Below are 22,752 nucleotides of genomic sequence, written 5' to 3' on the forward strand. Positions count from 1 at the left end.
TTCCTTAGTTAGTTGCCTCTCTTCGCCCACATCTTCTCCACCTTCTCCTCTCCTACCCCTACCAGTTACCACAAGAGACCATCCACTTATCCACCTTCCCTCTAACCATTCATCCATCCTATACAATCACCTCCATTACCACGCCCTCTCACCCACCTATCACAAGGGAGCATCCACCTATCCACTCATCCACCGCCACTATCACCACCGCCGCCGTGTCAATAACCAATCAGAGAGTCGGAAAATATTATATGTGGCGAGACTGCAAGGAAAAAACGCTAAAATAATCAACGGAGGCAATCAGCGGCGGCGGCCCACTCAGGAGCCGCGGTACAAGGCGCTCAGATGCCGCTCATGCAGATTAACACACGCGGCGCCTAGCGATTGAATATTAATTGCGACGTGATGGCGGGAAGCTGTCAGGAGAGTCGCGCCGCTGCAGCCTCCGCCGATACCCCGCCTCCTCCTCATCTGCCTCGTCCGCCGCCGCCGCCTCCCTCTCCGTCTCCGTCGCCGCCTCCTCCTCCGTCAACACCCCGGTCGTCTGCTGTTGATCCTTCTGGTATTTCCTCCTCCTTCCTTCCTTCTCCTGTTATTGCTTCCTCCTTCCTTCCTCCTCCTGTTCTCTCTTCCTACTTCCTTCCTTCCTTCCTCCTCCTGTCATTTCTCCTTCCTTCCTTCTCCTGTTCTGTCTTCCTCCTTCCTTCCTCCTCCTGTTATTGCTTCTTCCTTCCTTCCTTCCTCCTCCTGATATTTCTTCCTCCTTCCTTCCTCCTCCTGTTATTTCTTCCTCCTCCTCCTCCTCCTCCTCCTCCTGTTCCTTCTTTCTCCTTCCTTCTTCCTTCTTCCTTCCTCCTCCTGTTCTTTCTTCCTCCTTACTTCTGACTCCTGTTATTTCTTCTCATTTAACTTCCTCTTCCATTTCCACCACCGACACTATCCCTATCACTATCATTTCCTTATTCTGCCACCACCACCACCACCACCATCACCACCTCGACTGTCACCATCATCACCACTATCTTCACCACCTCCATCGTAGCGCCGTTATCTCTTCTTCCACTCCCACCTCCATCGTCAACACCATCACCACCACCACCACCATCATTGTCATTACCTCGTTCTACCACCACCGCTTCCATTTTCACCACTATCTGCACCACCACCACTAACCATCACCACCACCACCACCACTATCACATCAACCACCTCTCCTCACCACAACTAAGATCAGCTCAACCACCATCGCTACCACCACCACTACCACCACCATTACGAGTATAGCTATTCTTCTTACAACCATCCCCATCATCACCACTCATCACAGCCAATTCTATCTTCATCACCATCACCTTGCAACTTTTTCTTTTTTTCTTTCTTTCTTTCTTACTTTCTTTTTTATTCGATATCTCCGTTTTGAGCCTTTTTTCAATTATTTTCCATACTGAGAGAGAGAGAGAGAGAGAGAGAGAGAGAGAGAGAGAGAGAGAGAGAGAGAGAGAGAGAGAGAGAGAGAGAGAGAGAGAGAGAGAGAGCACACACACACACACACACACACACACACACACACACACACACACACACACACACACACACACACACACACACGTAAGATCACACATCCTCACTCTTACTCACTGGCTCTCGTCTCTCAGGAAAACTCGTCCCACCAGACTCACTTCGGCTCTCGCTGCGGCGCCGAAAGTGAAGCAGAACCATTAAAATTCATCGCCGGGAAGTATGAATGACAAGCAAAGACTAAAAGGCTCACCCCGGCGGCCGCTGAGAAATGCTTCGTATACTTCGCGGGTGGAAAAGAGAAACTCGCAACATCAATGGTGAGGGCAAAGAAAAATGATAAATGAAATAAATATGACGAGTAAACATATATATAAAAAAAGCTTAGCATACCTTACACCGTTTATAAATGTATGCTCGTGTGATTTGACTCGAAAAGAGAAACTTGGAAAACTACTGCATTATGAAGGTGAGAAAAATGATACTGTATACTTGAGGAAAAAGAGAAACCCAAAACGTTACTGGTGGAGAAAGAAAAAATAATGAAAGTGTAAATGATAGATAAGAGCAAAACGATACTATAAGTGGCCGCTCATCGGCGGCCACGATGAGCATACTTACGCGTTTCTTTGAGTGAAATACAACGACACTCAGACATTAGGGTCACATAGTAAGTAGCGGGCTTTTTTTTCTTTTTTTTTTCATTGTTGTTGTTGTTTTTTACGCCCTTCACTGTCTCCTCTGCTGTAAAAAAAAAAAAATCTTACACTTTCCAGCGCCCAAGCACATACATTTAACAAGGCTTTCGTGGAATTTGTGGGCATTTCCAGGGGCAGTTTTATGACCCTGGTGGTAGTCTGACCCTTCCTCTGTACCGTGGACGTAAAGCAACACCCATGGAGACGCGTTTGACCTCTTATTTTGGCTTTTGAAATGATGGAAGCAAGAGAAGGGAGCGTCTAACAATATCGTATGTGTAAAAAACCGAAATATTATATGAAACAAACTATTATTGAAGCAGAAAATTGACATATACACAAAAAACGGAGGACTCATAGATGGGGTGGAGGTGGTAGTGGTGATGATGGTAATGGTGAGGGTGGTGGTGGTGGTGGTGGTGATGGTACTAAGAGCGGTGTCGGTGGCAGTGGTGGTGAGGAAATTAGTATTATTGGTGGTGGTGGTGGTGGAGTTGAAAGTATTGGGAAGTGGAGGTGACAATAATCCACTTTCCACTCATTTGTGGTGGTGGAGGTGGAAGTGGTAGTGACGATGATGATGGAGGAAGTGGTCTTGGTGGTGGCGGTAGTGGTAGTGGGGGTGTTGAAAGTACGGGGTGGGTAGATAGGTAGGCGTGACGGGGTGGTGGTTGAGGTAGTGGGTGGTGGGGGGTGCGGGGGAGGGGGGGGGGATGGTGACAACGCTAATTCACCTTCCTGTCGCTGTATTGTCTCTGATTACGTAATAAGCGTCGATTCTCGCGTTATTGATGGCGGGGGGAACGACAGACAGAGTGTTGGTTGTCGGCCGCTGAAAAGATTAATTATGAAGGTCTTGAAAAATGAGTCCGCTGTTCACCTGTCCCTTATTGTCAGGTGTGTGTGTGTGTGTGTGTGTGTGTGTGTGTGTGTGTGTGTGTGCTCGTGACACACACACACACACACACACACACACACACACACACACACACACTCCCACACACACACCAATTGCACTTTTTTTAGCTTGTTTTCATCCTTCACAACTTAAAGAATAAAAAAAAAGCTTCGTGACGCTGAGCGGAGTGCGACGTGGATGCAAAATTAATGTCCACGATACAGAGCTCCTTTTTTAGTGAGCTTTCGCCTTCATCTTTATTAGCGTCTACAAGAATAGCTGAATTAATCTATCTGTGTTTCTACCTCTGTGTATGTCTACCTACCTATCTTTCTCTCTATCTATCTGTCTGTCAATTTGTGTATCTCTATATCTCTCCATGTGTATCTATTTATTTATTTGTGTATTTTTCTCTATCTCTTTAACAGCACAACTTACTACAAATATACATATAGGACAAAAGTATGCTCTCTCTCTCTCTCTCTCTCTCTCTCTCTCTCTCTCTCTCTCTCTCTCTCTCTCTCTCTCTCTCTCTCTCTCTCTCTCTCTCTCTCTCTCTCTCTCTCCCCCACCCCACCCCACCCCCAGCATCATTGATACATCACACACTCGGTTCACCAGCATCCGTTCCCTCCCACTAGACAAGAATCTTCTGTAAATGTTTTTCAGCGTGACTTGTTTACTGAGAGAGAGAGAGAGAGAGAGAGAGAGAGAGAGAGAGAGAGAGAGAGAGAGAGTATAGTTTTTTTCTGTATTCCAGTTTTATTTGGTGTTCCTGTTGTAGTGTGTTGATTAATGTCAATAATAATAATAATAATAATAATAATAATAATAATAATAATAATAATAATAATGATAAAAATGCTTTGTGTTGTCACCGTCAATTTTAAACCAATCATAGTTTAATTTTACTGTCATGATTTTCTTTTTTTTAGCACTGAAGTTGTTAAGGAAAGCTGAAATATGTGTTAGTAGATCATTGTGTGTGTGTGTGTGTGTGTGTGTGTGTGTGTGTGTGTGTGTGTGTGTGTGTGTGTGTGTGTGTGTGTGTGTGATCTGTCTGTAAGTTTTTCCGTCGGTCACTGTACCATATCTCTTTCTGCCTGTCATTGTCTGTATCTTTATATGTCTGTGTCTGTCTCCTTATATATCTTTGTATTTGTATATCTGTATGTCCGTCTGTCCATCTTTCTTATATGCCCGTCCATTCAAATTATCTGTTTTGTCTGTCTGTCTGTCTGTTGTCCTATATGCCCGTTAATCTATGTATCACTTCGCCCGTCTGTATATATGTCTGTCCATCTCCCCGTTAGTGCGTCCGTATAAAGGTGACTTTAAATGAAGCCGTCTCAGGTGCAATCAGGTGCGTGCAATGTATTCCCATCAAGCGTAACCCGTCTGCATGCACCGAGGCTGACTTTTAATTGCCCGGTCCTGAATGGCGGCGGTTATTAAGTTATGTGAGTTAGCACCTTCTCATTCACCCGGAGCACTTGAGGTCAAATTAAGGTGACGTCTCGCGAGGGTCTACATATCACCGGCTGAATGCTAATGACCGCGCACAGGTGATTCAGGCGACAGGTGATCAGTTTCCGATTTCCACAGTTGAGCTCCGATGACACACAAACCTTAGGCGACTGATATATTGGGATCATTTTATTTCAATTTTCATGTCATTATTAGCAAAGTTATCGCAGTTTTATTTTATTTTATCAGCAGTAGTAGTAGTAGGAGGAGAAGTAGGAGTTGTAGTAGTAGTAGTAGTAGTAGTAGTAGTAGTAGTAGTAGTAGTGGTAATAGTAGTAATAGGCGGAGGAGGAGGAGGAATAGTAGTAGTAGTAGTAGTAGCAATCGTCACAAACCTTAATCTACTAAAAATATTGCGATCTTTCTTTACTTATTTCATTATTTATCTTGTTTTTATTATTTTTATTGTAGTAGGGGTAGTATTCGTAGCAACAGCAGTATCAGTAGTAGTAATAGTAGTAGCAGTAGTAGTAGTAGTAGTAGTAGTAGTAGTAGTAGTAGTAGCAGTAGCAATCCTCGGTGTAGTTGAGACCCGATGGACGTGTAATCGATTTCAAGGCTTCATCGTTTTCGTGCGGCGGGAGTGTTCGCGGGACGCACCATTCATCATGGGTCACGACTCATTACTCCTCACCTTCACCGCCCTTACTCACCCCTTTACCCAACCCCCCACACCCCCTTACTCCTCCCCTCTCTAACCCCTTAACCCAAGCTCCCCTACTCCTCTTCTTTCTCACCCCTTCACCCAGTTCCCTTCACCTCCTCCTCCCCACTCTAACCCCTTAACCCAAGCTCCCCTACTCCTCCATTTTCTCACCCCCTTCACCCAGTCCCCTCCACTCCTCCTTCCTTTCCTCTGTTATCCCTTTATCCATGTTGCCCCCCTTCCTCCTCCTCCTCCTCCTCCCCTCTCTCTCATCCCTTCTCCTTCCCTTCCCTCTCTCTTTCTCTCTTTCCCTTTTCCTCCCTCGTTCTTCTTTCTCTCGTTTTCTCTCTCTGATTCATCCATTTTTCTCTTTTTTTCTCTCGTTTCTCTTTCTCGTTTTTCACTTTTTCTTTCCCCCCCCCCCCTGTTCTCCTTCCTCTCTCCCTCTCTGTTCTCTTTTTCCTCTTTTTTTCCATGCAGTTTTTTTCCTTTTCTTTCCCTTTTAATCTTTCTTTCACTGCAGTTCTTTCTCTTCCTTTCTCTTCCCCTCTCTCATTTTCTCTTCCTCTTATCCGTTTTCCTCTCCTCTTTCTCCCTCTAGCACTTTACCTCCATACCCTCTGATTCATCCTCTTTCCTCCTCTTCCTTTCCTCCATCATTCTCTCTTTCCCTTTTCCTCCTCCTCCTCCTCTCTCCCTGTCTCACATTACCTCCATGATTCTGGTTCTTCCCTCTCCCGTCTCCGTCTCTTCTTCCTCTCTCCCTTCCCCTTTCCCTTCCCTCCGTTCCTCCTGTTCTCCCTCCTTCTCTCCACTTCTTCCTCTCTCTCTCTTCTCTGATTCACCCTTGTATTCTGCCTTTCCCTCCCTCTTTCCCTTTTTCTCTCCTCTCTTTCATTCCTCCATTTCATTTTTCCTCCCACCTTCGTCTTGCCTTATTCCTCTTTCTCTCTTGATTTTCTACCTTCTCTTTTTCCTTGTTCTGATTCACCCTTTGATTCTACCTTTTTCTCCCTCTTTCTCTTTTTTTCTCCTTTCTCTTTCATCCTTTTCCTTTTTTTTTTCTCCTTAAATCGATTTGCTTTTCCCTTCTACCTTCCCTTTTGCTTTCCTGCTCTCTTCTTTTCCTGTTCTCTCTCCTCTCCTCTTCTTTTCCTTTCTCCTTCCAGTATCTTGTATGTGTTCTATTGTTGTTGTTATTGTTGTTCCATGCATAACTTTTCATTTTCATTTTCTTCTTCATATTAACTTTTCCATCTCGTGTCTCGTTTTCTTGTACATGGATTAAAGAGTAAAGAAAGTGAATGGGGAGAGAGAGAGAGAGAGAGAGAGAGAGAGAGAGAGAGAGAGAGAGAGAGAGAGAGAGAGAGAGAGAGAGAGAGAGCGGGCCAAGTGTTTCCACCAAATTTATTCAGTGGCCGTGTCAAGAGCCCAGTTCGCCCTATCCCATATTAATCACCGCCATCATCCATCATCCGGGCGAGTAAAAATGTTAAGTCATCCATCTCGCACACAGACGGTTGGCGAGCACACTTCTCACCCGCCCCTCACCCCCCCCCTCACCCACCTCCAACCACCGACTCCCCTCCACCATCTCCACTCACCTCTCCACCCTCCTCCTCCACTTCAAGTCACTCTCAAACTCCACCTCAACTGCCTCATCTGAGTCACTTCATCCTCCACACCCACCTCCACCACCACCTCCGCTACCTCAAGCACTCCACTTCACCCTTCAAATCCTCTTCCTCCTCCTCTACGTCACCTCACCCACCAAATCCACCTCCTCCTCCAGTGCTTTCCCCCTCCACACTCCTGTCCTCCATCTCCAACTTTACATACTCATCCTCCTTCTCCTCCTCCTCCTCCTCCAGCGCTCTCCCCCTCCACACTCCTGCCCTCACCTCCACCTCCAACTTTACATTCTCATCCACCTTCTCCTCCTCCTCCTCCTCCAGACTCCTTCCTTCAGACCCTTCAGTCCCTTCCTTCGAGGCCGGCAGCTCAGGAGGGGAAGGGGGGGTAGGGGGGCGCCACCGTTCCGTACAGCGCAGGAGTTTTCATGCAATATATGTCAGGATCCTTTTCATTCTGTGTTTTCCGGGCGGATTGGTCTTAAAACGTGCGCCTTGGAACGCTTAATGACGCGGAACATTATCAATCAGGCCGGTAAAAGCCGCCACATCCCGCTTCATCGACGTTGGATGTGGTGGTGGTGGTGGTGGTGGTGGAGGCAGTGGTGGTGGTATGGATGGTGGTGACGGAGGAAGCGGAGTGTGTGTGTGCGTGTGTATATTCGTAAGTTTAGTGTGAGTGACAAATTTTCGTGTATGTGTGTGTGTGTGTGTGTGTGTGTGTGTGTGTGTTGGGAAGGATAGTTTGAAGGATACCTATATTTTCGTGTGTGTATGCGTGTGCGTGCGTGCGTGTGTGTGTTAAAGGGTCCAGGAATGAGAATATAAAGCGGTGTGATGAGGGATTTGTGGGATGTCCGTTGGAATGAACACTGCATCGGATGGTGGTGTGATGGGGGAGGGAGGGGGAAGGGGGGAAGGTGGTTTGAGTGACTTCAGGTAGAGGCGATGTGACTGGCCAGGCAAGGGGGAAGGGGGGGAGGGAGGAGGAAAGAGCTATGACTGGGCGGGTGTGTGTGAAAGGGGTGTGAATGAGGGAGGGGTATGTGGTAGGACTGGGAAAGGAAGGGGGAAGTGTTATGGAGGAGGTAAGGTATGGAAGGGATGTGTTGTATGAATGGGGAGGTAGGGGAAAGGGGGTTCAGAGGGGGATAAGGTATGGTAGGGGTCTGTTGTATGACTGGGGAGGAAGGGGTAAGGGGGTTTAGAGGGGGATTAGGTATGGGATGCGATAAAGATTTGCGAGAGTTGTTTTGTGGTTGTTAACTGTCAGTATTTACACAGCTTACTACACCTACTCAGATCGTATTATAACGTCTATGATTCCTTTTGTGGGATTTGATAAAGACTTGAGATAAAAGTATTGGATCGCGTATATGTTTCCTTTTGTGGAGTGCGGTAAAGGTTTGAGAGAAAGAGTCTTGTTCTCTGGTTGATGAGTAGGTTCAGTGTGTACGCCCCAAGTCGATGCTTATAAGTCGCAGCTATGTGTAATTCCTTTGTGGGACTCGATAAAGACTTGGGAGTAAAGGAGGAAATCGTTCTGTGGTTGTCGAGAAGGGTCACTGGTTACCCTTCAACCTAATGCATGTATTGATGGTTGAGTAAATATATCATTCCTATGCTGAATTTAAGGTTCTTGGTATATGCGGTTAGTGCCAATAAAAAAAAATATGCAGCATCCAGTAAATTTTGGACAAATACAAAATGATGCCAAATTTAGTTGCAATATTCAACAATGTAATACCTGTTTCTTCTCCGTTTGATACCTGCTTGATATGGACATTAGGTAACAAGGGATACCCAGATTCTTGTGAGACGAGTAAAGTCTAGGAACGAACGAGAGTTGCCAAACGCCGCTCACTTTGCCAAGTTTAATTAACAAGATAGATGACATGGACTTATGTAACACTCAGGTCTACTGGCGGAGTCGCTGGTGGTGGTGACTAGGGCGACGGCTTAGCCTACGGGACTTGCTGGAGGGATACGAATGGGGTGTCGGGGAGTGGAGGGATGGCGTCGTGTCCTGCGGGTGGCGGCTGGAGGCGCTCAAATACTTGACACTTTGATGCTGGCTGCTGCCGCGTGGAGCCATGAGTCCTTTGTCGTGCCGACGGTGTGACAGTCCTGCCGCTGAGGTGACTCAGGAGCGTCAGCCAGACCGTGATCCCTTGCCGCCCAGAGATGGAGCTGTTCTGCTCCTGGCGGGGTCTGCAGCACACAACCTTGGGACGCCAGGCAGCAGCAGCACCTGACGTACCTGATTCATTTTGATCTGCAATGCGTCGTCACTCTTCAGGGACACTGACGCCCCGCCCCGCCTGACTCCTCCCTCCGATAAATATGTACACTAAATAAAGACTGTTCATACCGCTACAAGCCTGCCTGGGTTGCACTAGTGACGCCCTAGCTAGCTTTGTACAGGGGAAAATTACGTCTTGGGGCCTCGCGTATCCGGCGGCGGCTCAAGGGGCGGCCGGGTGGGGGTCACTGGGGGAGTCTGGAGAAGCCCTCACCCGCAGGTCAGTGGGCGAGGGGCAGTGTGCCGGGGAGGGTGACCTGGACGCCCGCGGTGCGCCTTCCAGTGGCCGGCCGGCGTCCCTCAGAGTCAGCTCCGCCTCGTCGTGGTCGCGTGGTGAGGGGGACATGACCAGCCGGCCGTCCAGGGGGAAGAGGCGGCTCTCCAGTCTGGCGGCCTCGCTCTTGAGCATCTCGTGCCGCTCCAGCCGCGCCGCGTCAGGCCGCAGCTCAGGCTTCAGCAGATCGTGCCGCACCGCGTCGGGCCTCAGCGCCTCGGGTCTGAGGGCGTCCCGCAAAGGGTCAGAAGACATGTGGGGCAGGAGGGGCAGCCCGGGCGGGTAGAGGCGGTAGGCCAAGGGCTTCTGTAGGGCTGCAGCGGCGGCGGCCTGCCGGTAATACAGGTCAACTGAGGCTGCTGCAGGCCCAAGAGCTGCTGCTGCGGCTGCTGCGGCGGCAGTGGCGGGCTGTGGCGGATACGGCCAGCTGTACGACGGGCCATACAGCCTCTGCAGGGCGGCGTAGTTCCCCGCCTCGGCCAGCAGCTCCAGGCCCACCGCCGTCTGCCGCTTCCACTTGGTCCTGGCGAGACAGTCAGTATGAGATGGCGGCCCGTGTGTTGGGACCTTCTCCCCTCCCTTACCCTGCTACACACCGCCCTTCGCTAAGCCAACGTGACTAGTATGATATTTTGATGGCAGGAAATGTCCATCGTGATGACAAGGAACAACAGGAGTTTGGAGGAAGGAAAGTAGTGACTCGGCAGATTAAGGGAAGACTTGACCTTCGTACTTTTATAAATAGTGGAAGATGAAGTTTTAGCCAACTATTTGTTTCATTATATCCGAAGTTATGTTCAAGTAGTGCATGAATTCTTATGAATATATTTATTGTTTAATCCCCAAAGAAAACACTATAAGAATATTTCTTCTGTTGATGGCAATCCTTATTTGTTCGGTTTTGGCCAAACACTCAGGATGAAAGTTGTGGTGCAGGGCGCCGCCCACTCACCGTCTGTTCTGGTACCAGGTCTTGACCTGCGTGTCGGTCAGGTTGAGCTTGGCCGCCAGCTCCATGCGGTCCTGCACACTCAGGTACTTCTGCCGCTCGAAGCTCTTCTCCAGCGTCTGCAGCTGGTGGTCGGTGAAGGCCGTGCGGGCCTTGCGCTGCTTCTTGTAGGTCTTGCTGTCCTCTGCTCCTGTGGAAACACAGCTTTGTGAACGGACTGAAGAGAAGGTCCCAGGCAGTGGCACTGACCTCAAGATTTAATTAGTGTGTGTGTGTGTGTGTGTGTGTGTGTGTGTGTGTGTGTGTTTGAGAGAGAGAGAGAGAGAGAGAGAGAGAGAGAGAGAGAGAGAGAGAGAGAGAGAGAGAGAGACTTAAGTGTTTGCCCAATGAACGAAGCTTCCACTCACCTCCAAGACGAAGGGAGTTGGCAGTTTTACTTAAAAATGACACGGAGCGGCTTTGTGTCTACGTCTAGTCTCATATAATTCAGAGGACAGGTAATGGAGGAGGAGAAGGTAATGGTGATGGTGGAGGTGGTGGAGGAAGAAGAGAAGGAGGAAAAGGTAAAAGAGTATCGAGTTTTCCTTTGTGATTTCCAGCAGAATTTTAATATCCCGGCGCGGAAGGGTCACTACGGGCCCTCATCGGCGTCATCACCGCGAGGGCGTAATTGCGGCGGTCGTCACGCCTTCATTTTCTCCATCGGGCGCCGGCGCTGACGACGTGAATGGCCCCGCGTAAATGGCGGCGAATGAGTGGCTCCATCAGGCGGCGGATAATTGAACTGCCCGACGGTCATGAAGTAAACTGCTTCATACGACACCGGGGTCTTGGGCGATGAAGGTTGAAGGTTACTGAAGTGTTTTTTTGCGTTTAGAAGTTTATTATATCACTCGAGTGGATAATTGAACTGCCTGACGGTCATGGGAAAAACTGCTTCACGACACCGGGGCCTTGGGCGATAAAGGTTGAAGGTTACTGAAGTGAGTTTTTGTTTTGTTTTTTGCGTTTAGAAGTTCATTGTATCACCCGAGTGGATAATTGAAGTCCGACGATAAGGATTTATGGTTTGTTTATTTTGTGTTGAGAGGTTAAGTATTGCACCCGACAGCAGTTCCCGACGATAAAAACTGAAGGTTACTGAAGTGTATAGGAGTTTAGTACACCCGAGGGAAAAATTGAACTGCCCGACGATAAAGATTAAAGATTTGTTTATTTTGTGTTGAGAGGTTAAGTATTGCACCCGACGATAGTTCCCGACGATAAAAACTGAAGGTTACTGAAGTGTATAGGAGTTTAGTATAACACCCGAGGGGAAAATTGAACTGCCCGACGATAAAGAGTAAAGATTTGTTTATTTTGTGTTGAGAGGTTAAGTATTGCACCCGACGATAGTTCCCGACGATAAAAAATTAAGGTTACTGAAGTGTACTTGTGTCTAAAAGTTCAGTATAACACCCGACCGGAAAATTAGACTGCCCGACGGTCATAGGATAAACTGCTCCACACTACCCCGGGACTCTCTGTTATAAAGGCTGCGTTGTAAGATAAGGAGAAGGCTGCTTATCTGTGTGTTTGGGGTTTTGAATTACTTGATAACTCGCCCATTTTGTGTTATGTTGTTACGTGAGTGGATGGCGTGTTTGTGACCTTGAATTATCTTTTCTTTCGTGTGTTTTTTTATTTTTTTTTATTTTTTTCGCGTGTATATGGAAAATGTTGTACGATAATTCAGCTTTTCTTATGTAGAGAGTTACGTGTATGAGTGAATATCGTGTTTATAGTAATGTATTTATCTTGTTTTCTTTCGTTATTTTTTTTTTCATGTATTCAGAAACGTTGTACAATGGGTTACCTTTTCTTATCTCATTTTATCAAGTGGATGGGTGAATGTCGTGATTATAACTATTTCTCTTGGTTTTTTTTCGTTTGTAAATTGAAAACGTTGTATGGTAAATTTCCTCATCCATATAGCAGCGTGTGTGTGATCTCGTGTATATAAATTACTTTTCCCAACGTTTTCTTTCGTCTGTGGAAAACGGAGTGAGGTGCGTGACTACTTCTCTTGTTCTTTACCTCGTGTAGTATATGGAAAACGTTACGATAATCTCCATTTTCTGATACGTATCGCTGCGTGTGTGTGTGGAAATCTCCTTTATATATGTTCCATTTTCCACCGTTTTCTCCCATTTTCTCTCGTGAATGGAAAACGGAGTGAGGGGCGTGACTCTTTCATTTGTTTTTTTATCGCATCAAGTATATGGAAAATGCTGATATATACGTAAAGTTGCGTGTGTATATGGAAAACGGTAAGCTGCGTGTGTAAAGATCACGTTTACATATATTACATTTTCCATCGTTTTCTCCCATTTTCTCTCGTGTAAAGAAAACGGGGTGAGGTGCATCGTCTCAGCTGGGGGGAAGGGGGGACACGCGTAGGGCACGAGGAGATTGAGTTGACATTCCGCCGGTGACCCTAACAGCGCCGCCCCCAGTTTATAGTTATTTACAAGGCTGGGGAGCGGCGCGTTTGAACCAGGTCGAGAGGGGAGGCGGGGAAAGGAAAGGGTTGGTTCTCTCTCTCTCTCTCTCTCTCTCTCTCTCTCTCTCTCTCTCTCTCTCTCTCTCTCTCTCTCTCTCTTGCGTCCATGTTGTTCCTCCTGCCATAAACACTCACCCCTCCTCCACTGTGTAATAAACGGAAGAGCAGCCTTGTAGCTTCTGTCGTTTATACAAGGACGAGAAAAGAGACGAGAAGAGGTTATGGGATCTTGTTAGTTTAGTTATGTTGTCCTGCTCGCTATAAACGCTTCAACTTTCATATTAATCTCTTCTGTTTCCTATCGTCTATTTTCTCTTCCTCTTCCATTTTCTGTCGTTTATACAAGGACGAGTTATAGGGTCTTGTTAGTCTCGTTTCATATTGTCCTGCTCGCTATAAACGCTTGAAATCTTATATAATCCGGAACCTTTTATTTATATCGTTTATACAAGGACGAAACAGAGACGAGAAAGAGTTTATGGTCTCAATGGTTACGTGTATGTTGTCCCGCTCACTGTAAACTCCTGAGCTATTGTATAAACGACGAAACCTCTCTGCTTTTTAAAATCGATTAGAGTTTACGTGTGAAAGGGGAAAAACGTTTAGAAGAGAGGAACATCACTTATAAAAACCAGACAAACAGAATGTGACGCAGACTATAAAAAAGATATATACAAGTGGTTATGATAAGTTCCCTGAGACGTTACGGTGCAAGGTTACAGGTTATAGTGGTACCTGTCTGCTCTTTAATCAATTAGACCGCGGGTAACACAGGGGAAAATTTTGTGAAGTTAGAGATGTTAATTTTGTAGGAAGGTGACACGGGTGAAAAGACTGACTGGAGAAGAAAAGAAATGTAAGACGTTATTTGGCAGAGCTTACAAGTTATATCGTTTACTGGTTATATCCTTTGAAATTAGAACTGCCATTTATAGGAAGTAGACACGATTGAAAAGATTGACTGGAGAAGAAAAAAATGTAAGACGTTATAGAGTAAACAATTTATACCCTTTGAAATTAGAACTGCCATTTATAGAAAGTAGACACGGGTGAAAAGATTGACTGAAAAGGATAAAAATGCAAGGCGTTATATGATATAGAGTTCACAGGTTATAGTTTTACCTTTCTGCCCTCCAACACCAATAGAATCTCACATATCAGAGGAGAAAAAAAATACTTTGATGTGAGGAAAGTTATTTGAAGAAAGCAGAAGAGTGAATGGGGATTACAGACTGAAGAAAGACATTGATGTGAGGAATGTTATTTATAGAAATAAGATTAGGTAGTGAAAAGGGATTACGAACTGAGGAAAAACAATTTGAACGTGGTTATGATGAGAAGTTGTTTTGTAGTGTGTGTGTGTGTGTGTGTGTGTGTGTGTGTGTGTGTGTTTCATTGATACATATTGGCTGCTCAGGTATTAGCTAACATATTATTTTCTCTTTTCTTTCCAGGTGAGAGCCAGAAATACCAGGTGGGCCATGATGAAGGAGGGACAAGTGTTGAATGTTGTTGTTGTGGAAGTTGTCACAGGAAAAGAGAGACAGAGAAGGACAACTGGAGCTCCGTTACATCAGGTTCGTGGAAGGACGTTTGTTTTGATATTAATTTACGTGTTAAAGGTCGTAGTGTTTGTGTGTGTGTGTGTTTGGTGTTTTATGTTTTAATATAAGGAAGCAGATCAATATATTTATGTATGTTGGATTATGTAGCAGTATTTCGCTACCAGACTCTGAAAGAAAACTATACACGTAACTAACTTAACAAGGAAGAACATTACAAGGAAGAAAGGTAGATAGAGGGGAAACTAAGAGAAACATAAGGATTAAGAGAAAAAAAATAAAGGGAATGGGAGTTAGATACAGACAAAGGGAAGGGAGGATAAAACGGAAAACGAGGAACGGAGAAAGGGAAGGGAAATGAAAGATCGAAATGTTGGATGAAGGGAACATTATATAGGGAAACTCTGAAAATGGGAGGAGAATAAGGATTAGAAAAGTAGCATATTGTAGAAATAAATAAATGATGGAGAAGGAGAAAAAATGAAAAGAGAAAACGAAAGAAAAAAAAAAAGGGTGGACTATAAAAAGAAATGATTAGAAGGAAAAGGAGCAGAAAAAGGCAAGGCGCAGCTGTGTCTTGCCAATAATACTCAACCCACAAACTCAGAACACTTTTAACATAACTGTGACTCAACCCTCCTCTCTTTCTGGCCACTCCTCTGTACTCTATTCAGGAGCAGTAAGTAGCGGGCTTTTTTTTCTTTGATATTGTTTTCATTTTTTTTACGCCCTTGAACGGTCTCCTTTGCTTCCCCGCCCCAACCTACCCCTTCCAAGCCCCAATCATCCCCGCCCCGCCCTATCCTACCCCCCCTTACCCCTCCCCGCCCTCAGTAGGCAAGCGAAGACTAACACAACACAACACCGCCATCGCCTTAACACAACACGGAGATAACATATAGCGTGACCGGGCGCGGTCTACCTCACCTACAAGCCTCCCTGATTAGTAAATATATAAGAGCGTGAGATGGTGCCCCCCTCCCCCCCCTTCCCCCCTCCTCCTCCTCCTCCTCCTGGGGCCACGCGAGGCTTAAGGGCGTGTCTCGGAGGGTCTATTAAGGGGCCGCAACGCTGTTATTTAGTGCCGGAAGACCATGGAACCTTGCAGCACTGATTCGCCACACGTCACCTCCTCCATGATGCGTGTGGGGGGGTGGGGGGTGAGGGGGAGGGGGGGGGGAGAGGGGGAAGTTGGTGTGTGTGTGTGTGTGTGTGTGTGTGTGTGTGGATGGGAGGTGAAGGGAGACAGTTTAGTTGAGAGGATGGTTATTATTATTATTCTCTCTCTCTCTCTCTCTCTCTCTCTCTCTCTCTCTCTCTCTCTCTCTCTCTCTCTCTCTCTCTCTCTCTCTCTCTCTCTCTCTCTCTCTCTCTCTCTCTCTCTCTCTCTCTCTCTCTCTCTCTCTCATTCCCCCTTCCCATCCTTCCATTCCCTTCCCCCCTTTCCGCTAGCCCGCCTCCTCCCCCCCCCTTACCCCCCTCCCCCCCACCCCACCCCCACACACGACACGTTACTCCTGCCGCTGTCTGCTCGCCTCTGTCAAGCCACAAGTAAAACCAGCGTCGCCTTTCGTTGTCACCCACGCAGCTGTCACCAAAGATGTGCACCCCCTTTGTCACCCCCCTCCATCACCCCCTTCCACCTCTTTCATTTTGTGTGTGTATGAAAAAAAAAGGGGGAATAAAATGTCCAACCGGGAATGCACGCGTTCACAAAATATCTTAAACGCCTACGCTGACTCATGTTTTCACTGGACACTTGCACTCGACACTCTCTCCCTTGCCTCCCTCTCTTCCTTCCCTCCCTCTCTCCCTGCCTCCCTCTCCCTTGCCGGCACTGTATATCCCTGGCCGCTGACAACACCTGCCTCCACGCCTGCCTCTCTCCACGCCTCGCCTCGTGGAGAGAACACTGGTGGCAACAAATTAACTTAACACAGCAAGAATACTTTAATAGTGCTCATGACCTGTAGGAGAGGAAGGGAGAGAAGGAGGGGATGAGGGAGCCTGAGGGTAGTGGGTTTGCTGTGTGTGTGTGTGTGTGTGTGTGTGTGTGTGTGTGTGTGTGTGTGTGTGTGTGTGTGTGTGTGCAGTCTTTTCCTGTGTTATGAGTGTGATGTTACTGTGTGTGTGTGTGTGTGTGTGTGTGTGTCATAGCGTGTAAGTGTATCTCTGTGTGTGTATGTGTGTATATTCGTGTCTTAAAAGGTATGTAAGTTGTATATAGTGTTGGTTCCTGGTGTGTGTGTGTGTGTGTGTGTGTGTGTGTGTGTGTGTGTGTGTGTGTGTGTGTGTGTGTGTGTGTGTGTGTGTGTGTGCTCCCCGACCCATCACGGCTTGTATATGTATCTTTGTCTGTTATGGATTGGCGTAAATCATGGCCGCGTGATGTTTATGGGAGGAAATAATTATCCTCATTCGCCTACGGGTCATTAATATTCACAGCCATGTTTATGTGGCCATTAGACTCGTGCTGAGCGTCGCGCCTCCCCTAACGACCCGCGCTGAGCTCAGAGGCACCTGGCTGGGAGGGGGAGAGGGTGGTCAGTGATTACAGGTAGACAGCCGCGCCAGTTATCTCACGGGGACGCCCTTGTGTGCAGGTGTGACCGCTCTGCCGCTCCTATACGCCGCCTCCAGTTGATGTTGATTTTTTCCTCGCCTTCTGCGCCTCCTACTGCCCTTACCCATGCTACTTCTATGACGCCCCCTTCTCCTTACCCTGCCTTCATCGCCTTCTGCGCCTCCTACTGCCCTTACCCATGCTACTTCTATGACGCCCCCTTCTCCTTACCCTGCCTTCATCCCCTTCTGCGCCTCCTACTGCCCTTACCCATGCTACTTCTATGACGCCCCCTTCTCCTTACCCTGCCTTCATCGCCTTCTGCGCCTCCTACTGCCCTTACCCATGCTACTTCTATGACGCCCCCTTCTCCTTACCCTGCCTTCATCCCCTTCTGCTTCTCCTCCCACTCTACTCTATTCAGGAGCAGTAAGTAGCGGGCTTTTTTTTTTCATTATTGTTTTCTTTTTTCTTACGCCCTTGCACTGCCTCCTCTGCTGTAAAAAAAAAAGTAAAAAAGTAAAATCCTCCTTCTCCTTGCCTCCCTATCCACGCCGCTTCGCTTATGTCTTTGCTGTGTCTCCTTTTTCTTCATGGATGCTTCTTCGTCTCCTGCTTCTCCTCCTCCTCCTCCTCCTCCTCCTTCTTTTCTCCCTGCCCACGCCGTCTCCTTTATGCCTCCTCTCTGTCTCCTCTTCACCCTTCTCCCTTGCCTCCTGCTTCTCCTCCTCCTCCTCCTCCTTCTTATCTCCCTACCCACGCCGTCTCCTTTATGCCTCCTCTCTGTCTCCTCTTCACCCTTCTCCCTTGCCTCCTGCTTCTCCTCCTCCTCCTCCTCCTCCTCCTTCTTATCTCCCTACCCACACCGTCTCCTTTATGCCTCCTCTCTGTCTCCTCTTCACGCTTCTCCCTTTCCTCCTCTTTGCCTTTCTACCCACGGGACTTTACATACGCCTCCTCGTCTATGCCTCCTCTATATGCTCTTCACGGTTCTTCCTTGCCTCCTACTCCTCTTCCTCGCCGCCTCGCACACGCCGCCAACCTGTGCCTCCTTCACGCTCCTCGTTCAGGCCCTTGAGTCCAGCGCCGCCGTGACAGCCGCCGCTCACGTGCCGCCGACGCCCGCCACGCAGTCTCCCGCCCCGGCTGGCACGACAAAGATGCATAGCGCTGTATTTTAAGACACCATCGCTTCTCACATCGACTATTTCTAAAGGTCAAAGAGGGGATCAATCGGGTCTTCATGAGTGTTTTTTAAGGTTCATGGCACAGAAGAAGGGTCAGTCTACCACCAGGGTCATAAAAGTACCCCTGGAAATGCCCTAAACTCCCCCGATAGCCCAGTAAACTGCGTGTTCTTGGGCGCAGAAATGTTTAAAAATACGGCCCTTAATCCCTCACGCGTTCATTCCCGCCGCTGCAGTATTTACATGCGATCCCGAGCCTGAAGGGGCGAAGGGGGCGACTCCTCACATGCAGGTGGTGCGTGTGGGTCGTGGCGGCATTACGGGATTAAATGGTTTGTTTCCCGGAATGATTCTTTCTCTCCTGACTCGTCGGTCCTCCCCTACCGTTTTGTCAGCCATTATTGTGATTATTTCCCCGCTGACGGAGGGAGATGAGGCCGGAGAGGAGTGGAGGGAAGGAGGGAGGAGTAGTTATGATTGTTTTCCTCCGTGACAACCTGGTGACGAAGGGAGGAAAGAGATGAGGAGAGAGGGAATGAGGAGGAAAGGAGGAAAGTATAGATGAGGTCAAAAAGAGAATCGAAGGAAGGAGGAAAGCAATGAAAGATGAGATCAGAGAGGAATGCACGATATAAGTAAATAAAGAAGGAAAGAGAAAAGCAGAGATGAGTTCACAGAGGAATGAAGGGATTGAGGAAGGAGAGAAGGAAGAAAAGTTCAATGAGAGAAGTTTAAAAAGGAGTGTAATGAGTGAGGAAGAAAGGAAGGAAAGGAGAAGGAAGCAAGGAAGGGAGGAAGGAATGAGAGATGAGGTCAGAGAGGAATGGATGGAGTTAGTGAGTGAGGAATAATTTAACCCCCTGGGCGAGTGAAGCGTCGACTTAGTTAAATATTCACGCCTTATGGTCAGTACTTAGGCAGCGCTCAATACAGTGATTCGGCGGGTGATCGGAGGCGCCGAGACCATCCCCTTAGTGCCCGCTCTTGCCCCGCCGTCGAACCCGTCACCTTTGCTTCCTGCGTCCTCCTCTTCCTCCTCCTCCTCCTCGACATGGCGTGATTCGCGGTCTGTAATCTTTTCACTTATTCATCCTCCGTTACCTCACCGCCACTTCAGAAATAATCGTAATTCAAGTACCGGAATGTCCGTGTACAACGTGTCCGTCTATCTATGTTTATCTATTTATCTGTCTCTGGCTGTCTATACCTGTCTATCTATCTTTTCCTACCTGCTTGTCTCAATGTATCTCTGTCTATTGATATATTTATGTCCTGATAAATATATAAATAAGTATAGCGCTTTGCATCTGTATACCTGTCTATGTATCTTTTCCTACCTGCTTGTCTCAATGTATCTCTGTCTGTTTATATATTTATGTCCTGGTAAATATATAAATAAGTATAGCGTTTTGCATTTTGAGCTGCAGGGAAGTCCCGCGCGAGTTCCAGTAATTGAGGTCATAACTTTGCCTGATGGTCACGTTGATGTCATCCAATCCTCTCCCCCGCGGTAATCTGCACCGAGACCCTGAACCCTGGACCCCGCGGCGCCCCTGATGCTCCCTGGCCTGTCTTTACGTGCCCCAACGGTGCTATTGTTAACAGCCTGACAACCCCGGCCCCGGCCCCTGCCCCTGCCCCGCCTCTGACTCTCTGAAGGACCTAACCCATGCCATCCCAACCGTAGCCTCAGTCCCTGTCTGCACTCTGGGCACTTCCCCCCCTGCCCCCCTCCTCCCCCGGCCCCAGGTCCCTAGGCGTGTCCGCGGCACCACTCACCGTCGTCGTCTTGGCTGCCGCCGTCGTCCGCCGCGTGGTCGTCGTCGTGGGCGTCCAGACCCTTGAGTGTGTCTGTGGTCTGCGTGGCCGAGGCGCCTCCCCCGGCGGCCTTCTCCGTGGCGGCGGGCGGCACGCGCTGCGCCAGGATGTCGGTAATCATGAACTTCGGGCGGTGGACGGGCGGCTCCGTGGTGTCGCGGGCGGGGGGCGACGCCAGGCCGCCCTCGCTGTGCACGTCGTCCAGGGGCGCCGCGTCGCTGTTGCTGGATCCGCCCGGGGACACGCTGGGCACCGACACCCGCCCACACACCTCCACGGTCATCATGCACCACGCCCACCACGCCCGCGGGCACAGCCTGGCGCCAAGAGTCAGCCCGTCAGCCTTCCAGCGGCCGGGGCCTCACAGCATCAGTCCCGCGCCTCGCCGCTCGGGAACCTCACACGCCGCCGCCGCCGCCGCCGCTCCTTGCGTCAATCACTGCCGATCAATGGACAGGTGGCGATGACGTCCGCACTTACCGCACCTGTCCGCGGGTGTGAGGTCGCCCGCCCGCTTATGGTGGGAGCTACACGCCGCGGCACCGTCCCTCGCTGTTGCCAGCTTGCCCCGCCGCAGCCCGCACACCGCCGCCCGCACGCCCGCCCCCAGCACGCCCAGGCCGGACACGAGGCTTTAGTGCTGTCACAGGTGAAACACGACCACCGGGACGCCACGCACCTGTGGGCCGCCGAATTACCGCAGGTGATATTCATAATCCCGGCCGGCCACAGTCTTTGGCAGCCCTCCGCCGAGGCTGAGCTGGCCGCCTCGCCCCGCCCCTCGCCGCCCTGGCCCCGCCCCTCGCCCCGCCCCGCCCCGCCGGCACTCGCCCGCTTTCACAGCCGACTTGAAATTTCTGAGGAGGTGAGATGCGCAAACATCCGCGGGAGTAACTTGGTAAATATCTGTCCTTTACAAGACTCTTGGCTGCCGCGTCCGTCAGGGAGGAGGAGGGGGAGGGGGGGAAGGGCGAGGGGGGAGAGGGGGGAAGGGGAGGAAACGGGGGGAGGACGAGCGGCACTAATGATGATGCCTTCCTGTAACGACTCTGTTTCTCCACCACCACCACCACCACCGCCTTCACCACCACCACCACCACCACCACCACCGCCTTCACCACCACCACCATCTATGTCAGCAAACCCACAGTCATCCAACACCACTAAAGGATATATAGAAGCGGCCTGACTCTTTTATTGTTCCTAGAAGACGAAGGAGAAGAAGGAGAGGAAAGTGAAGAAGATGAAGAAGAAACAGAAGAAAAAAAATAAGTAGAAGAAAAGGAAGATGGAGAAGAATAAAGAAAGAAAAACGGAAAAGAAGACGAAGAAGAAAAGAAATGATACTGATAAAAGCGTAATAGCAATAAAAAGAAAATGGGGGAAAGAAGAAGAAATAAAGAAAAGGTAAAAATAAAAATAAAGAAAAAAAATACGAACTAGAAGAAGAAAAATAAGAATGATGACAATAATAACAACGTAATACCATGAAAGTGAAAACCAGGTGAGAAGTGAACAAGACCTTGACATTACACACCTGAGTATAATAAACACCTGACTCCTGACGCCCACCACCACCACCACCACCAACAACAACAACAACAACAACACAAACAACAACCTCCTCACACACGCTGAACTTTAAGAGTAATAATAAAAAAATCTCTACAAATTAGTAACTCTTAAGAAAAAAGTCAGACAGAAAACAGCCTCCTCAGCCTTAGCATCAACAGGAATATCGCTATCAGTCACTTTCTTATGATGTCAAGTCCTTGCTCTGTTTCTTACGCGATACAAGGAAAGAAAAAAAAGTTGTCATTGTCCCGAAGTTAATGAGAGGGAAGCGAAATCAGGACGTGGGTTCGAGTCCCGCCCGCCGCAACTACTGGGATTTTTCAGTCACCGCCGAGTGGCCTAAGACTACCCACATGCTGTCCTGAAGACCACCTATCAACCCGGAATCTACAATCCCTCCCTAAAAAAGAAAGGCTCAAAGATGACCTCCGGGAGGGCAGTATGATCCAAGCAAGATGGCGCCACTATAAACACTTGCCTGCCAACCCCAAACAGGTAAACCCAATAGTAGCTTCAATAACACCTAAGCACCTGACCCTTCCCTCATTACATGGTCATTAGGAAAGTCGCAACTCTCTAACTAAAGCTTGTTACTGGACTTGATGCTGGGGAAGGTTATGCTCAAGGAAATAGACCAAGAGTAGGAACAGGAGTAGGAGGAGGAGGAGGAGGAGGAGGAGGAGGAGGAGGAGGAAGAGTAGGAATCAAAAATCTTATGTTGCAGAGTGTGGGATGGTAAGTGTGGTGAGGACTGGGAGAGAAAATGAGAATAAATGATGATGAAAATAAACTGCAGGGGCCCCACCAAGAAAGCCTATATCGGCGCCGTTGGTTGAAACGTAAAAAAATATATATAACCATCATTTGAGTCCTGATTTTCCTTCTCATTCTCCTCCCCAGTCCAGTCATCCAATTTATTCTCGTAACCATTACCTCACCCCACTTATTTATTTTTAATCCCAACCTTCACTCAGTACACATATCCCAGTCCCAGTAGCGAGATTCCTAACTCCCCAATTTTGACCCTGTTTATTTTCACTATTATTTATTCTCATTTTCTCT

The 22,752-nt window shown here is 48.3% G+C and overlaps 1 protein-coding gene across 2 annotated transcripts; it reads right to left on the bottom strand.

Moving 5' to 3' along the window:
• Positions 1–8,606: 8,606 nt before the first annotated feature.
• On the bottom strand, positions 8,607–20,807 carry LOC126983855 (barH-like 1 homeobox protein). Of its 2 annotated transcripts, none has more exons than XM_050836985.1 (3): positions 20,077–20,807; positions 10,447–10,633; positions 8,607–10,017 (listed from the first exon to the last, which is right to left on the bottom strand). In XM_050836985.1, the coding sequence occupies exons 1-3, from the start codon at positions 20,399–20,401 to the stop codon at positions 9,384–9,386; spliced, it is 1,146 nt and encodes a 381-aa protein (XP_050692942.1). In that variant the 5' UTR covers positions 20,402–20,807; the 3' UTR covers positions 8,607–9,383. The 2 variants fall into 2 exon arrangements, with proteins under 2 accessions (XP_050692942.1, XP_050692943.1); XM_050836986.1 differs by having other exon boundaries at positions 10,447–10,627; positions 20,077–20,806.
• Between the last annotated feature and the right edge of the window lie 1,945 nt (positions 20,808–22,752).

Source organism: Eriocheir sinensis, chromosome 55 (genome assembly GCF_024679095.1).
Source record: "Eriocheir sinensis breed Jianghai 21 chromosome 55, ASM2467909v1, whole genome shotgun sequence".
Lineage (NCBI taxonomy): Eukaryota > Metazoa > Arthropoda > Malacostraca > Decapoda > Varunidae > Eriocheir > Eriocheir sinensis.

Coding starts and splice junctions, on each gene's coding strand:
- LOC126983855 (XM_050836985.1), bottom strand. CDS start 20,401: ATGATGACCGTGGAGGTGTGTGGGCGGGTGTCGGTGCCCAGCGTGTCC. Junction 10,634..20,076: donor CGGCAGCCAAGACGACGACG/GTGAGTGGTGCC, acceptor GTGTTTCCACAG/GAGCAGAGGACAGCAAGACC. Junction 10,018..10,446: donor ACCTGGTACCAGAACAGACG/GTGAGTGGGCGG, acceptor CTGTCTCGCCAG/GACCAAGTGGAAGCGGCAGA.